Source organism: Peromyscus leucopus, chromosome 12 (assembly GCF_004664715.2).
Source record: "Peromyscus leucopus breed LL Stock chromosome 12, UCI_PerLeu_2.1, whole genome shotgun sequence".
Classification (NCBI taxonomy): Eukaryota; Metazoa; Chordata; class Mammalia; order Rodentia; family Cricetidae; genus Peromyscus; species Peromyscus leucopus.
This window is the reverse complement of record NC_051073.1, coordinates 40,545,975-40,563,175: the sequence shown is the minus strand read 5'-3', so window position 1 is coordinate 40,563,175 and position 17,201 is coordinate 40,545,975. Positions and strand designations below refer to the sequence as shown.

At 41.8% G+C, this 17,201-nt stretch overlaps 2 protein-coding genes across 3 annotated transcripts in view; both read right to left on the bottom strand.

Moving 5' to 3' along the window:
- The window catches only part of Tfg (trafficking from ER to golgi regulator), a 29,425-nt gene extending 28,621 nt beyond the window's left edge, over window positions 1-804 (bottom strand). For both annotated transcript variants that reach the window (XM_028867518.2, XM_028867520.2), the window contains exon 1: window positions 531-804. The gene's annotated coding sequence lies outside the window, so the exon portion shown is untranslated. The remainder of the gene's footprint in view (window positions 1-530) is intronic.
- An 8,091-nt stretch (window positions 805-8,895) lies between these two features.
- The window catches only part of Adgrg7 (adhesion G protein-coupled receptor G7), a 51,505-nt gene continuing 43,199 nt past the window's right edge, over window positions 8,896-17,201 (bottom strand). The window contains exons 15-16 of the mRNA XM_028867522.2: window positions 16,861-17,017; window positions 8,896-10,090 (exon numbers count right to left, since the gene is read on the bottom strand). Of these exons, the coding sequence (XP_028723355.1) occupies window positions 9,845-10,090; window positions 16,861-17,017 (403 nt within the window). The 3' untranslated portion in view covers window positions 8,896-9,844. The remainder of the gene's footprint in view (window positions 10,091-16,860; window positions 17,018-17,201) is intronic.

The window sequence follows — 17,201 nt, the reverse complement described above, 5'->3', positions numbered from 1 at the left end:
CCTGTGGGGGGTCCACGCTCTGCCACCCAAACCACTCTCTAGGGGCTGGGCACCCAACGCTCCGAGCCTCCTCAAGCCCCTGGAAGGATTCAACTCTCCACCTTCCAAAAGCCACTCTGGAGTCAGGCAGGGTGAGGCACCCAACGCCCCGGGCCTCCTCAATCCCCCTTTCTTCAAATCGGGTTAATTCCACCCTTGGGAGGGTGGGGGGACCCGGAGGGTACAGGGACCCGGGGATCAGACGATCCAAACGCCCTCCAGGCCAGGCCAGGCCAGGCCAGGCCAGGCTGGACCGGGTCGGGCCGGACCGGGCGCCCTCCCCTCCCCCTCCCGGCCGCCCCTCCCCCGCGCAGGGCGGCTCGGCGGCCTCCCCGGGGCCCCTCACTCCCAGTCCCCCTTCCCACGGTGCCCGGCCCCACCCGCCCGGCGCCGGGAGGTTCCAGAAGCCCCCAGCCCGCCCGGATCGTGTCCTCCCCACCCGCCCGGGTCTCCTCCGAGAGCGGCGGCACGCGGCGCTCCGGCGGCCGTACCCGCTGGCCGAGGCCGCTGTCTCCCGCCGACCCGGCCGCTGGCGAGGCCGCCGCCGCCGCCGCCCGCAGTGTTGCAGCTGGGCCGCCCTCCCGAAGCCGAAGCCGAAGCCGAAGCCGAAGCCGAAGCCGAAGCAGCAGCCTCGCCGCCGAGCTGGGAGCTCGCTGCGCAGGCCCGGCCAATCGCGCACACCCAACCAGCCGAGCGAGAGCCGCGGGCCCGTACGTGGCAGGTGGGAAGGAGCAGGGGCGGGGAGCCCAAGAAAATGAAATCTAGAAAAGAAAAAAATTACCAAAAAAAAAAAAAAAAATCCGCCCCGCCTCTAAGCGAACGGGCCCGCCCAGAACGCATGCGCGATGGCGTGAGGCGCCCGGTGGGCCAAGCCCCGGCTGCGTGGGGTGAGCGGCCCCGCTTCCTCACTGGATGGCCGGGAGTAGGAAGTGCGAGCCAGTCCAGGCGGGCACGCATGCGCGGGGCGGGGGGGCGGAGAGTGGGTGGGGAGGGAATTGCCAGCACTTCCGGTTTCCCGGACCGCCCGGAGTTCCTAACTCATCGCCGGCGGGCGGGGCGCCGTCTGCAAGCGCCCGACTTGGTTCGGAGAGCCTGGTTGGACCCGGGCGGCTGTCCGACGGAACGGTTGGGTGCTTTGCTGTCGCCGTGTGTAGTCAGCGAGCGAATCTGTCACACATCTCGGAAACAAAACAAAACACAACGAACCCCTTTCCCGCCGCCTTTCTACGAATCCGTTCATTCATTCACTGCTGGGCGCCTACGCTTTGCCGAGAGAGTGTTAGGGATGCCGATGAGTCAGTTCGCGAGCTGGGAGGTACCCAAACGTTTAGGAAGGCCGCCGCGTTCAGGGGGCACACCTGTGGGCGACAAAACATGGAAATTAAAACCAAGGATCCCAGAAGGTTGGGGGGGGGGGTGAACATAACCTACGGTCGCTTAAGTTCTTTTTTTTTACAAGGTGTTTGATTTGGGTGGGATCAGCCTCAGACTGATGATCCCTGAAGTTTGTAGCGTTTACCTCAAAGTGTTTTGTCACTATAAATGTTTTTTACAGTTGCATGGAACACTGTTTCAGCAGCTGCTTTCAGGGAAGGGGAAGCAGAGACCTACTGATGGAATGAAAGGTTCCCCTATTTTCTCTGGGAACTCAATGCTTCCCATTTAAATCGAATAGTACAGATTCAGAGAAATTTGATGTTGTCAGGTAATAGTATTCCACTGTCCTTTTTTTTTTAAATGAAACAATGCCAGTATTAATTTTTTTAAATATTTATTTTATGTAAAAGAGTGACCTCTTATCTTCAAGCACACCAGAAGAGGGAATCAGATTCCATTACAGATGGTTGTGAGCCACCATGTGGTTGCTGGGAATTGAACTCAGAACCTCCAGAAGAGCAGTCGGTGCTCTTAACCCCTGAGCCATCTCTCCAGCCCTGTTGTGCTGTCTTTCTGATGGCTTGGAGTTATTAAAGCCACATTTCTATGCATTGAGGTAAAATTCCCTCTACCATTCTTCCTAAATTTAGATCAGACCCTAGGACAAGAGGAGTGTAGCAGAGAAACCTTGGACGTGAGAACATGCATACCCATTAATATTTTGTTTTCAAGAGAAAATTTCAGAACATTGAAAAGAAACATACTTAGATAGTTAAACCTCAAGAACATTTTGTGTGCACAAAGAAAGTCTCAAAACGTCATTTTGGCATGCCAAAAAGAGTTACCATCGTAGCAAAAGATTTCAGGCTTTAGAAAGGACTGCTTACAAGATTGACCCCTGGCTAGTGTCTGAGCAATTAGAATTCTAGAATGCTTCCACTATTCTTTATTAAGAGCAGTGTATTGTGTCTAAATTGAGTGAGTGTTTTATGCTGAACACATCTGCTTGTATTCTGAGTGCCAGGAATTTCAGCACATGGCATCCAGTGGATACCCACTGTCACCCAATAATCTCTTTTAACAACAACAGGAGAAAGTAAGCACAGTGAAGTGGTATAGTCTAACACTGTTATGTCTTACATGATACTTCCAGCAGACTTTTTCACAGGGTTTGGGGATTTGTTGCTGAGAGAACTGAAAGCTTAGATTCATGCTCCGGTTTCGTTCCTACTTCTCTCTGTAAGACTTGTTCCTTTTCTACTCTTCCTTTGTATCCTTTCTATAATGCCATATCTATGGAACTTCAAAGTGGTCCTTGACGTGGCTACGTGGTCACAGTTCCCTATACCATCTGCGTGAAAAACATACCATGACTAGAGGTATATAATTTGAGTATTTTTTTTTTCCATCTCGATAAAACACAGAGGCCTCATTACCAGAGTAAACTGGAGAGAAGTGGGCTGTGGATTTAATAGCTGGCCCATGGAGGACTCTGGCTCTGCCTTTGGCACTGTTGTTTGTGTGTTTTAAGGATGTTATACTCATGCATTATTTAACTGGGGGTAATATTTTCTTAAGAATAATTTCTGCCTACCTTTACAGTCACAAATTTTAGCAGGGGTAGGAGATTCGGAGTTTGCCTTGCCTTGCTTCTTCCTTTCCAGCATCTTGCACTCTTATCTCAAATCACATAACTTGTAACGGAGTCCAAACTCTTAGTCTAGAACACTTGCCTTCTCTGTTGCTGCCTAGTGAGTACTAGGGGAGTGGGACCATCTTCCTTTATTATCACCACGGTCCAGAAAGTCTCCATTATTGTATTACGGTTTCATGGTAACTCGTGTCAAAGTCCAACCAATTGTAAAGATTCTACCTGCACACGTAGCAAAGCTCCACTGGGAGATAGTGCAGATAGGAACTGTACCATAGGTCTCTGAGAATGTCTTGTAAGAGACAGCAGCACTGGATCATGCCACCCTGCTCTAACACACACACACACACACACACACACACACACACACACACACACACACACAATCCACATCTCCATGAAAGAGCTGGTATTCAGAAACCTGATCAATGGGCTAAAAATGAATTATAACTGCTTCCCCTTTCTGAAATAATTAACAAATCAGAACCTTACAAGTTAATGCTCAGTTTCTACATTGCCATTGTAAAATGGGTCAGCCATCTTAGAAAACACCTCAGCTGTTGTTTGTTTGTTTGTTTGTTTTAATAATGTATTTTAAATAAAGTTCCATATACAATTACTCTGTGACCCAACAATACCATGCAATATTTTAAGAGCAAATAAAATGTTAGCATAAAGACTTATACAAAAATGACGTAAATGTTTGGTTCATAATATTCAAAATCAGATGAAATGTTTTCTTCTTACATGAAGGAACAAACACAAAATTTCTTAAGTACACGAGATCTTCAGTGGATTTAGTGGATAGTAAAGACGTATTTGGACGGGAAGGGAATCTGATAGGGAGAGCTTCTGTGTGCCTGCTAGCTTTGCAAGTGGCGTAGATCACCAGATGTTCACTGCAAGCTTACTTGGCAGTGTGGTAGTTGGTGTCAGGAGGTGGGTGTCAGGACTTTTAAGAGGCAAGGCCTCCTGGGAGGCCCTTGAGTCCTGGGGAAGCCATCCTCAGAAGGAATTAAAATCTTCTTCTGGAGATCTCTGAACTCTGCAAAGACTGGGTTGTTGAAGAGCAAACTCACCTCCCAGACCTGCTAAAGACATGTTATTATCTTTCAACACACTTATCCAAGTACTGAGAATTTATCTTAAGGAAGCTATTTAAACAAAGAAAAAATTGTATCTGTATCCATTTATTCATAGCTTTTCCTATATGTTAAATATTGAAATCGATGGAATAGACAATAGGGAAACAAATTAATGATTCATGTCATATTATTGTTAATATTATGATGAGTTATTATTGTGATGAGGACTACTTAGTATGTAATGGTAAGTAAAACATAGTGTAATTTCATTTACTGTTAGTTATGACAAGGACTGTAGGGAAAATGGAAAAGTAGACAGTTTAAAATTAAGATGTTATGGATATTAATTTTATAAAAATATTTGGGAAGATGATTATTCAATAGCTTTAAAAGTATATAAATTACGCCGGGCGGTGGTGGCGCACGCCTTTAATCCCAGCACTCGGGAGGCAGAGGCAGGCGGATCTCTGTGAGTTCGAGGCCAGCCTGGGCTACCAAGTGAGTCCCAGGAAAGGCGCAAAGCTACACAGAGAAACCCTGTCTTGAAAAACCAAAAAAAAAAAAGTATATAAATTACACACCTAAGGTACACAATGTGATATTGACATAGACAAACAACTACAATACACATGCTAACTTATGCATCTCCTCATAGCCCTGCATTTGCGAATCAGGTGCATGAAGAGTTGGGGGAACCACTCTGTGACGTACCCTCAGCATTGGCATGAGAACAGTACACTACTGTTAGCTGTAGTGCCCCTGCTGCTGTACAGTGGAGTTCTAGAATTTACCCAGTCTGTAGCTGGAAGTTTGCAACAAACAACCCACCCTCCCCTCTACCACCCAACCCCTGGGTGTAGTATTCTCTTCTACCCTGGGGGTGACTGTATTTTAGAAGCCACAGAGACCTGAAATTATATACAGTATCTCTGCAACTGGGTTCTTTGGAGTAATCCACGCTGCTGCAAACAGCAATGCCTCTTTCTTTTTTTTCTGAAGGCTGAGTAATATCACACTGTATAAACAATATGTAAAATGTCAATTTATGATGTCATTCAACTTAAAGTTTCTGTACAAAAGCAGTATCAATCTAGTAAAAATGATACTTCAGATTTGTAATTTGATCTTTTCCTGGATAAGTGACTCATGGTATGAAAATTTCAAAATGTTGGGCTTCGGCTTACAAGCCACAGCTCCAGTCAGCCACACAGTCATGACAGTGAAAACATGTACTGTCCAGCATATCCTATAATAGTCAATAAACTACACCTTATTATAAAACCAGCCCTGTGCTGGGTGATTTTGTCCAAATGTCAGTGAATGTAAGTGATCTGGACATATTCCTGTAGGCTAAGCTATATTAGGCATACTTGCTACATTAGGCATATTAAATTCATTTTATTATGGTGTTTTTAATTTACAATGAATTTAACTGGATACAAACTCAAAAGGCAAAGCACATCCATATATGCTACAACTAATTTATCCAATCATCAAAAACCCAATAATTAGGTGGTTTTATCAGCTTTACTGTTGTGAAGAACACTACTTCAACATGAAAGTAGAGATATCTATACAGGTTCTGATTTCATTTCCTTAGGCTATATGCTGGGGGGCGGGGAGGGTACTAGTTCTTATGGTATTTATATTTTTAATTTTTTTTTTTTTTTTTTTTTTTTTTTTTTTTTTTTTTTTTTTGGTTTTTCGAGACAGGGTTTCTCTGTGTAGCTTTGCGCCTTTCCTGGAACTCACTTGGTAGCCCAGGCTGGCCTCGAACTCACAAAGATCCGCCTGCCTCTGCCTCCCGAGTGCTGGGATTAAAGGCGTGTGCCACCACCGCCCGGCTATATTTTTAATTTTTGAGGGATATTCTTGCCATTTTCAATAATGGCTGAACTAATTTATGTTCCCACCAACGGTGTGTATAGATTCTCTCCACATCCTCAGCAACATTAGTTATCTCTCAGAACCCTTTTTAAAAAGGCGGGTTTAACAGGTGTGCAGTCATATTCCACTGTGGTTTGATTTCCATTTCCATGTTAGCTCTTATGACATCTTTCGGGAAAGGCCTACTTAGGTCCTTTGCTCATTTATTAATCAGTTTGTTTGCAGTGTTTGGGGCAAGTGTTTGATTTTATATGTGTTCGTGAAAGCCTTTTTACATGGACATTGTTGCATTGGGTGGTTCAACCCAGCTGCTTGCAACTCCTTCATCATGTCAGAACTTGTCTCTGGAGACAGGAATGGAAACATGTCTGATCACCACATTAGTGAGGTTCCACAGACATTCCCAGGAGTTGACAAGCTGATGTATCAGCTGCTACTTTTGATACCAACTTCTCAAGTGTTTACAAAGTATGCCCAGTTCTTCTAAATGAAGCAATGAGCTTGAGAAGGATTACCATTTGTTACTGACAAGACAGGAAAAAAGGAGCAAGATAAACTTAAAGGTAGAAGAGATAAGAGAAAAAGCAAGCCAGACTGGCAGTTGAACAGTGAACTTTCAACTGTCAGTTGAGATGCAGGCAAGAAAACCCAAAGGTCATTGGTTTCCTTTGACACTGCAAAAACAGAGCACTCAGGAACTGTTATCACACAAAGGTAACCAGAAACCATGGAAAGTAGAAACTGCTTATGCACAACAGCAACAGCATGAAAACCAGTTCCCAGTCTTCCTTACTACAAATTTTATTTCCTGCTCTCCCTATGGATGGTCCCATTCAAACCCAGTTCAGACAAGGAAGAAGAGTAGATGAGTGATCAGACTTAGGCTGGCTTATTTGCCAACAGATGTTCACGTCCTGTCAGATGTAGTAGACCTTTAAATAGTGCCGTCAGCATCCCTTTTGAGATGTAATTGTCCGTTACTCATGGAGCTTAAGCATCTGTCAACCCAAATCATCCTTACTCTCCTTCACAGTGGGTACTTGACGGAGACTACACCAGCATTCTCTAACACAACGCACATGTCCTGGGTAGGACACACCAACTCTGGGCATGTTGGTCCTTGATTCTCCCTGCCCACTGTACTCTGGCGCTGAGGGCTTCCTGTGTTCCGTAGACCCCTGTCTCAGCTGGCTTTTTGCTGACTGCATCCAATGTGGGACGTGCTGGAAAGCCCTGGGGTAGGATGGGGTGGCAGCCAAGGTTCTTCTCTGCCCTTTCTCCAGTGAAAGCTGGTTGATTCTTTGTCTCCTGCTCACAACACAGGGAAGAGGTGTTTTTCAGCTCCAGCTCATATCTTCACATCTCTGACTTAAGAAGAGTCATCTCCTCCCTTTTTGCTTCTCTGTGGCCATCTGCAGCAGGTTTGGATTTGTCTGTGCTTTCTAAGTAGGTAAAATAAATGATCTGTCTTAGAGGTCCTGTTTCCAGCAGCCCTGCTTCCCGCTGGAACAGGAAGTAAAAGCTCAATAGGATTTATCTTGTGCTTTGCCAAGAGGAATGAAATCCCTCTTCTTGTTAGACCTTAAGGATGTAGGGTTAGGAGTGCCCGTTAATAGCCATATTTGAGAACAATGATAAACACACGGAGACAGGAAGCGGGGAAGAATCCTGATACATTATTACTATCCTTTGTTCTAACTAGACCTGGAGTTAATGTTACCATGCATTATTTCATGTCTCAATCCAGGACACTTGAAAGTTTATAATAGCTGTTTTTAATAGATAAGACAGGACCATAAACAAATGGAGCATAGAAAAATTATCTGAAGCCAACTTGGCCCTTGGACTTTACATTTATTAAGCCAGGAAATTCACTTTAACCTTTAATCTAAATTTGAGTTGTATTTGTATCACCAGACCTTTAGACTGCTGACTACCACCCCAGGTAAAGGTTCAAACCAGAGGAATGGTTTCCTGATGGTAGGACTTCAGAGTTTCATGTGAACGAGTCTCCACCACTGCATGTGGACCTTGCACACTTAAAGGAACATTGTATGGAATCTTACTTGGTATACTCCAAAGATACTGGGAAAAACAAAGAAACAAGTATAGCCAACCAAAGGAAAGAGAAATCCCACCATCTGGCTGAACATAGCTTTTAGTGACTTTTTTTTTCATATTTACAGGACTTTACTTAAGAGATATTTTCATCTGATCCAATTCTTTTTAGATTTGTTTGTTTATTTATTTATTTATTTATTTATTTATTTATTTATTTATTTATTATGTATACAGTATTCTGCCTGCAGGCCAGAAGAGGACACCAGATCTAATTCTAGATGATTGTGAGCCACCATGTGGTTGCTGGGAATTGAACTCAGGACCTCTGGAAGAAGAGCCAGTGTTGTTAACCTCTGAGCTATCTGTCCAGCCCCCCCATCTGATCCAATTTTGAGTCAGTCACATCTTACGTTTTTCTCTGTGTCCAGCCCATATCTAGGTGTATCAGTACAATACTACGGAGAGTCCTGTCCCTTTAGAATTGCTCTTCTTCTGTACTTTCTTCCTTTTGCTTTGTCTGCTCTCCCATAAGGTCTCATTTATACTACATATCAAATAAGCTTGTCTTGGTTTGCCTAGGAATCCAACTGTCATTTGCGACCACTTCTGTAAGAATGCACATTCTTTGAGGAAAGGTGAGAAGGATTTGCATTTAAGAGCACTGGCTGCTCTTGCAGAGGAACCCAGGTTCAAATCCCAGCACCCGTGTGTCTGCTCATAACTGTCTGTAACTCCAGTCCCAGAGGATCTGACCCCTCTTCTGGCTTCCACAGGCCCTTGCATGTACATGGTGAATAGACATACATGCAGGCTAAAAAGCAGATACACATTTAATAAGTTAAATAAAATTAAAGAAAGAATGCAGTCTTTAGGGAATGGTGAGGAGGCTATGCCAAGTTCACATGGAATTTGTTACTTCCTTAGTTCATATACTCGTACCAGTTGCCTAGTTTATGGCAAAACAAAAGCAACAATTCAAAGATAGTATCTCCTCAGTCCAGTGGGGTGTTCCCCACTCCAGTGGGAACTGTTCACAATTCAACGGTTTGAAGGTCTAGGAATATCTAGAGCTTCTAAAAGCCATACATATGATTGTGACTGCATTTTTTTTTCATTTTCTGAGTCCAAGTGTCACTACATCAATAATGTGTGTGTGTGTGTGTGTGTGTGTGTGTGTGTGTGTGTGTGCATGCAGTAAATAACTAGAGGCGTAGCCGTCTATTAAGTCATATCTCTAGCCATTTCTTACAGAACTGATTATTTGGTCACAAAACATTTTTTTAAAACAATAACAACAACAAAAATCTTTTCCTAGTGGTGAAACTGGTTGACAAATTCTTCATCGGCAAAAGCATAATGTGTGCAAGCCACTCCATGTACTTATCAGGAGTCATTTTGTTCTAGAAGGTAATTTTTCCTCATGTCTTTTTTAATGAGCTGTAAAAGAATTTGTTGTAAGTTCTACATGATTGTCAAAGTGTGTCATGCAAACTTAATGACATAACAATGGTCATCTTGAATACTGTACTGTATTCTTGACTTGATTCACATAATAGTCTAGTGAAAACCACAAAAACTACCAAGTCCATTATTCCTGTGATAAGAAACAGCGAGTTTTAACATGTCTTTAAGAAGACATTCTAGGGAACTAGAGAATAACATGAACAGATACAATTCTTAGGAGTTGGATAGAAAAGACTGTCAGAGGTAACAACAGACTTATTAGGCCCTTGACTTTGCTTGGTCAGTTCCAAGACAGTGATGTTTCCTCAGTCACTTCAGATGGCTCCAGTAGCCTAAACCGTTCATGTAGCGTAGGTATGGACCTGAGCATATTGTACATCCTCAAACGCAGTCCCCGTGGGGTTACTGAAGGCATTGATGGCTTCTTCACTCTGTCAAAGGACGATGACAAGGACTTCAACACTTTAGAAGCTTCATTCTGAAATACTTTCGTTCGAACAGTGTAGAGGATGAATATTTGCAATCCCTGAAGAGAGAATTAAAGTTTAATATCAGGCAATATTACAGTACAGAATTCTGTAGTACAAAATGAAGAGCTTTCATTTCACTCTCCCATCATGAGGTATAGCTGCTCCACAACTGGAGTTTGCAGCTGCTTCATGTGCATGTCCTTCTCACAGATGCAGTACTGCATGTAATGCATACTTAGATAACCAGAGTTCATGCCCTGACTTGCGATTACTGCTGTGCACATCTGCTCTTTCCCTAATCTCTACGATCGTCATTTTCTGAAAGCGGAAGGATTGCTGGGGGATACCCATTCGTTCTTCTAGTTCCAACATTCTGTGATTCCATTTCCTGGAGATTTAGTAATATAGCTGGAATTTCACATACTTGGTAATCTCTTAACAACACAAAATGAAAACCCTGCTAGGCATTTCTTTTCTGTACTTTACACAGGGAGATGAGACACTCATAAGAAATTAGACCACACAGGGTGGGGAGTATTTTCTCCATGTCTTTAAAGTGCCATTTACTGAACTGGTTTCAGACACTTCTCGTTTACTCCTCATTATTTGGTCCTTCTCATTCAATTCTCATATCAACACTGTAAGTTAAGCCCTATGAACATGAAAACTGAAATTCAGAAGAATTAAACAATTTGCCCAAGATTATCCATCATCAGTAGAGCTTGGAAATGAATTACTGCATTTTTTAATTTCAATCTTCTTTCCTTATCCAACATATGGTGTTGTCTCTTACTTGTAACTGTAACAGAAATGTACTACCCAGTATATTATATCCTCTAAGGAGCCTTTCTAGTACTATTTGTAGCCTAGCTGATAATATTGCATCAATGCCCATTCCTTGATTTTGAAGATGTATTATATTATAGATAAAATTGTCTGCTGGGTGGTGGTGGCGTGCACCGTTAATCCCAGCATTCAGGAGGTAAAGCCAGGCAGATCTCTGTGAGTTCAAGGCCAGTCTGGTCTACAGAGTGAGATCCAAGACAGGCACCAAAACTACACACCCTGTCTCAAAAAAAAAATTGCCACTGGGGAACACTGGACAGAGAATGTATGAAAATGTACAAATGTACTGTTTCCTGGGTTTGATTGTACATTATTGTCATTGAAGATAATATTTTTGGACTAGAAATATGGTTCAGCAGTTAACAGCATTTACTTCGTTTCCAGAGGACCAGGGTTTGATTCTCAACACCCACACATGGCTCACAACTATTTATAATTACAGATCCAGGGGATTCAACACCCTCTTCTGGCCTCCATAGGTACCAGGCATGTACTTGGTACACAGACATATATACAGGCAAAACACTCATAAAATAATTTTTAAAAAATCCAAGCCAGGTGGTGGTAGCGCACGCCTTTAATCCCAGCACTTGGGAGGCAGAGGCAGGCGGATCTCAGTGAGTTCAAGGCTAGCCTGGTCTACAAAGCAAGTTCTAGGACAGTCAGAACTGTTACACAGAAAAACCCTGTCTCAAAAGACCAAAACCAAACAAACAAACAAACCAAAAAAAAAAAAAAAACCCTAAAGATGTTATTATTTAGTACTAAAGTTGGTGGTGGGCACTTGGGAACTTTGCAGTATTGTGGAACTTCAAATAGTCTAAAATACATTCAAAATTATTGTTTAAAGGGGATAGAATAACAATGATGAAAGTTAATTTTGCATCATCTCAGTCTCTTTTCTATAAGCATGAGATTTTAGTAACTATGGAATTCCAAGTGGGAGAAAAGATTGTCAATAACTAGATGTCAAACAAATTTGTAGTTCATGTACAAAGATCTAAAGACAAATTATCAGCTAGGAACTCTTCAATAATGCTTATTCACAATCTACTAAAATGATTAATCAAAAAAAAATACTATCACTGATGGCCGTTCATTAAAACAAAGAAGTCAATAGGATAATCTAATAAGATACCTTGGAAACTTTTAAAATGGATATACATATATATATATAAAAATAAAATTCAGTTAACACAAATATTAAATATAATTTAAGTAATTAATATTTGTTAAGAGAAAATATTGTTGACAGTGTTAATTACAGACAGTAAATTTTAAATTGTACCAATAAAATTATGAGGCAATAAACAATTGCACTATGTTAATAGTATTATTTTCCTTAGGTAAGATTAGCAGTAACTGTACTTGCCTAGCAAGTGAAAGGCCCTGGGTAAGGGTATTGTTCTCACATACATTAAAGGGATGCAGGGACCAGCGCATATCTGTTTTACTCTGAAGACTGAAAGCTGAATCTTCTAGTAATCATTAATAAACAAGGGTTGTATTAATAGACTTTAGAAATACAATAAAATGTTCAAAATAAAGTTATATGTAAAAGGTGATGATATATTAGGCACAATATATATAGTTAAGGAGACTAGGGTAGCTGCATGTAACAAAAGATGATAGTGTAAGAGGATTGCACTCAGGTCCTTCACTTTGGCCACACACCTTTTACTTGCTGAACTATCTTGCCAGCCTCTTTGTTATTATAACAAGGTCTCATTATGTAGCCCAGGTTATCCTCAGCCTCCCAAGGGTTAAGACTATGGACATACACTACTACAGCTGGCTAGTTTTCTTAACTAATTTTAACTAAATAGTTAAAAAAATTGTTTTTAACAAAATGAAAAACCATGAGAAAATTACCCAAACAATCAAAATATGTGGGTTCAAAATTGTTAAGAAATCATGACCAGAAAGCTTAAAAACAAAACAAGGCTTGGGGAGAAGGTCCAGTGGGTATGAGTGCTTGCTGTTTAAGTATAAGGACCTGAGTTTGGGTCACAGCACCAACATAAAAGCTAGGCATGGTCATGCATGTGCCAATAACCCTAGATGGGAGGGAGAGAAAAAGAGTAATCCTGGGATGTGCTCGTCACCAGCCTAGCTCCAAGTTCAGTGAGAGTTCCTGTCTCAAAAGTAATGAGGTAGAGCATGATAGAATGGGACATACAAGGTCCTCTTCTGGCCTCTGCACACATATGTGCATGCACACATCACACATGTGCACACAAACTAAGGGGGAAATTGCATTAATAGATTAGGTAAATGTGACAAAACCTAAAAGAAAGAGTTTTAGTTTTAGTCCAAGTTAATTATTTGCTGAGCCTGTTCTTGATCAGAATATAACAAAAGGTAGATTTGCTCTACTACACTGTTTATAATATGCAAGAAGCAATCAAAGTTACTAGGCGATCCCACCTGGATCAAGAACAGAGAGGGAGAACAAGGAATAGGAGACCATGGTAAATGAAGACCACATGAGAAAAGGAAGAAACAAAGTGCTAAAGAGGCCCACAGAAATTCGCAAAGATACCCCCACAAAAGACTGCTGGCAATGGCTGAGAGACAGCCGGGACTGACCTACTCTGGTGATGGGATGGCCAAATACCCTAATAGTTGTGCCAGAAATCCCATCCAAGTACTGAGGAATCTGGATGCAGACATCCATGGCTAGTCCCCGGGTGGAGCGCTGGGAGTCTAATTAGCAAGAAAGAGGAGGGTTTATATGAGCGAGAATTGTTGAAACCAAGGTTGGATAAAGCACAGGGACAAATAGCCAAACGAATTGAAACACATGAACTATGAACCAAAGCTGAGGGTCCCCCAACTGGATCAGGCCCTCTGAATAGGTGAGACAGTTGATTGGCTTGACCTGTTTGGGAGGCATCTAGGCAGTGGTACCAGGTCCTGGGCTTGCTGCATGAGATAGCTGTTTGAATCCTGGGACTTATACAGGGACGCTTGGCTCAATCTGGGAGGAGGGGACTGGATCTGCCTGGACTGAGTCTATCAGGTCGATCTCAGTGCTCGGGGGAGACCTTGATCTGGAGGAGGTGGGGATGAGGGGTGGGCTAGGGGGAAGGGGAGAGGGACAGGAAGGGAGAGAACAAGGAAATCTGTGGCTGTTATGTAGAACTGAATAGTATTGTAAAATAAAATAAAGTAAAATATGACCCATCTTAAGGAAAACAGCAATGAATAGAGAGTGGCTGAAATGACCAACCCAGGCGTTAGACTTAACAGATGATCTTCTTTTGGCTGTGTCAGAAATGTGGTTACAATAAGGAAAAAGTAAATATGAGCAGAATTTAAGAATATAAACCAGATCAAAGCTTTTGTTTGTTTGTTTGTTTGTTTTGTTTTTCAAGACAGGGTTTCTCTGTGTAGTTTTGGTGCCTGTCCTGGATCTCACTCTGTAGACCAAGCTGGCCTTGAACTCACAGAGATCCGGCTGGCTCTGCCTCCTGAGTGCTGGGATTAAAGGCATGCACCACCACCGCCCAGCTCAGATCAAAGCTTTTAAACTGGTAAGTATAACACCTACAACAAAAAGTACAACAAAAAGCTTCACAACAGAGTAGAGTCAACCATAAAAAATGAGTGAGTTTGAAAATAATAACCTGGGGTCTGCTAGTGTAAGGACTAGCAAGAAGAAAGAGGAAACTGAACAGCTCTCTGTAATTTGTGTGACAGTGTCCAATGACCTAACATCAATGCAACTGGATGAGCAGAAGGAGAAAGAAGCAGAGCAGGAAAAAATAATGGTGACAACCATGAAAGATTCTAACAGTTCAGCAGTCCCAAGAAAAGTACACGCAAAGAAAGTTAAGAGCCATGCACACCACAGTCAAAATACTGAGCATTAAAGCTGAGAGAGAACTTGGATGCAAGCAGAGAAAAATAACCCCCTTGTGTGCGGCAGAACAGTATGAATGGCTGAGGACGTTTCATTAGGAAATGTATCAGTGTGTGAAATTGCTTCTCTAAAAAGCTAAAAGGGAAAAAGGAAAAAGGAAAAAAGGGCCTCTGTCAACCTAGTTTCATATGCACTTGAAAAAATCCTTCAACAACGAGAGCAAAATTGATGTTTTTACAGATCAAAGAAAATATTTGGTCACCAAAAGCCATAAATTACAAGAAATATTAAGGGATATCATTACGCTGAAGATAAATGATACCATATGACATAGATCTTCAGAAAGAAAGGAAAGGCCCTAGAAGTGATTGACACATAACCAAATATAAAGTTTTCCTCTTAATTACTTAAAATGTGTATGCCTATTCAAGGGAAAAATAATATTTCTCTGTGGGGTTTATTATGTATATACATGTAGGACATAAGAAAATGCACCACACGGGAAGAGAGGTGGCAGGCTGGCGTCTATTGTTATGAGGACCTTAGGTTTCATGGGGTGTTGTAAAATGTTAAAGTTTCTTATGAAAGTTATGAATGTATACCGCATCCATGAACTTAGCCCTGAATGCAAAATGGTATTGAATACTGGAAGGTGAATTAAAATGGAGTCATAAGCCGGGCGGTGGTGGCACACGCCTTTAATCCCAGCACTTGGGAGGCAGAGCCAGGTGGATCTTTGTGAGTTCAAGGCCAGCCTGGTCTACAGAGCGAGATCCAGGAAAGGCGCAAAACTACACAGAGAAACCCTGTCTCAAAAAATAAAATAAAATAAATGGATTCATAAATATAATTAATCTATTATACTCAAAAGTGAGGAGGAAAAAGGGGATCAGAGGGATAAAAACAGATAACCACAGAAGACAAACCATAAAATGGCAACCTACATCACTGAGTACTTTAGATCCAAATAAGCTACAGTCTCTGATAAAGAGATGGAGACCGTCACAATAGACAAAGAGGTAAGGCCTGTGTATTTGATGCCTCCATAATATAGACTTAAAATTTAAAAGTACACGTATGCATGCACACACATGTAATCATATAACCAATTTACATAACAAGACTAGGTAATAGATAAGGTATATCTTATGGCAAAAGATACTATCAGAAATAAAAGGACATCTTAATGTAAATGATGAAAGGGCTAATTCATCTAGGAAATACAATAATCATGAATATATATCATGGGGATGAATGTTTGTTCAGTCTTTCCTCAAAATGTATGGAACAAAAACTGACAGAATGGAAAACAAGGGAACACATAGACTCAAAGTCCTTGGTGGAGATTTCTCGCACTCTTCACTAAGCAATAAAAGAGCCAGATGAAATACTGGTAAGGATATAAAAGCCCCCATAGAGCCTGTAGTCGTTAACTTTAGTGGTATTTTAAAACTTCACACCCAGCAACCACAGAATGAGCAGGGTTTTTGCCAAGGTGATACTTTGCATCTGGGCCTGTGAAATGTCCCAGAGGACAAGGTGCCTGCCACCAAGGTTGAGGATCTAAGGTGGTTGAGGACCCACGTGGTGGGAGGAGAGCACTGACTCTCGCAAGCTGTCCTCTGACCTCCACACACATACATTCGAGGGCATGCATGCCCCCCTTGTACTACTAACAAATGTAATGTAAAATTTACAGAAAAGATAGCTCAAATTCTGGGCCTACATCTAATCTTAACGCATTTTTAATTGAACAAAAAAAATTCAGTAAACCTGTCACAGAGTTCCAAGTTAAGGAATAAGGATCACTGCCCATACCAACCAAAGTCAATTGGCATGGGAGAAAGGCAAGGATGTGTTCTGCCCTATGAGGTATTTTTCACTCAGAGAAGAGGAATCATGTGCCAACACTATGGAGATCTTACTCTGTGACCTCCAGGCCAGAAAAGAACACAGAAAGCTTTTGTTCTTCTCATGAAGTCTACGAATAATCAATCCCCCTAAAGGTAACTAAACAGTGGTCCCAGGGAGTTTTACAGGAAAGAAACATGGGTCCAGGATGATACTATGTACCATGCCATGTGTTCTGCTGCTTTCAGACCATCTATATCATACCTGAGTGGTGTTGAAAAGACAGAAAATGTAGCTGAAAACAATCCTGATGTCATCATTATTAATCAGCATGGCATATGCAAGAATCCAGGTAACTCCAAAAACAACGGCAATAGATAATGTGCTAAAAATCTTCTTTAGGGATGAAACTTTTTTTGTGCTACATGAGAGAAAAGAAAGAAAATATGGCTTATTAGGATTCTGCTTACTAATGTCATCACTACCCATGTTTAGCATATATATATATATATATATATATATATATATATGTATATATGTATGTATACACACACACACACACACTTTGCATTTTGCAAGGCTAAGGCCAATCATTCCTTTAATAC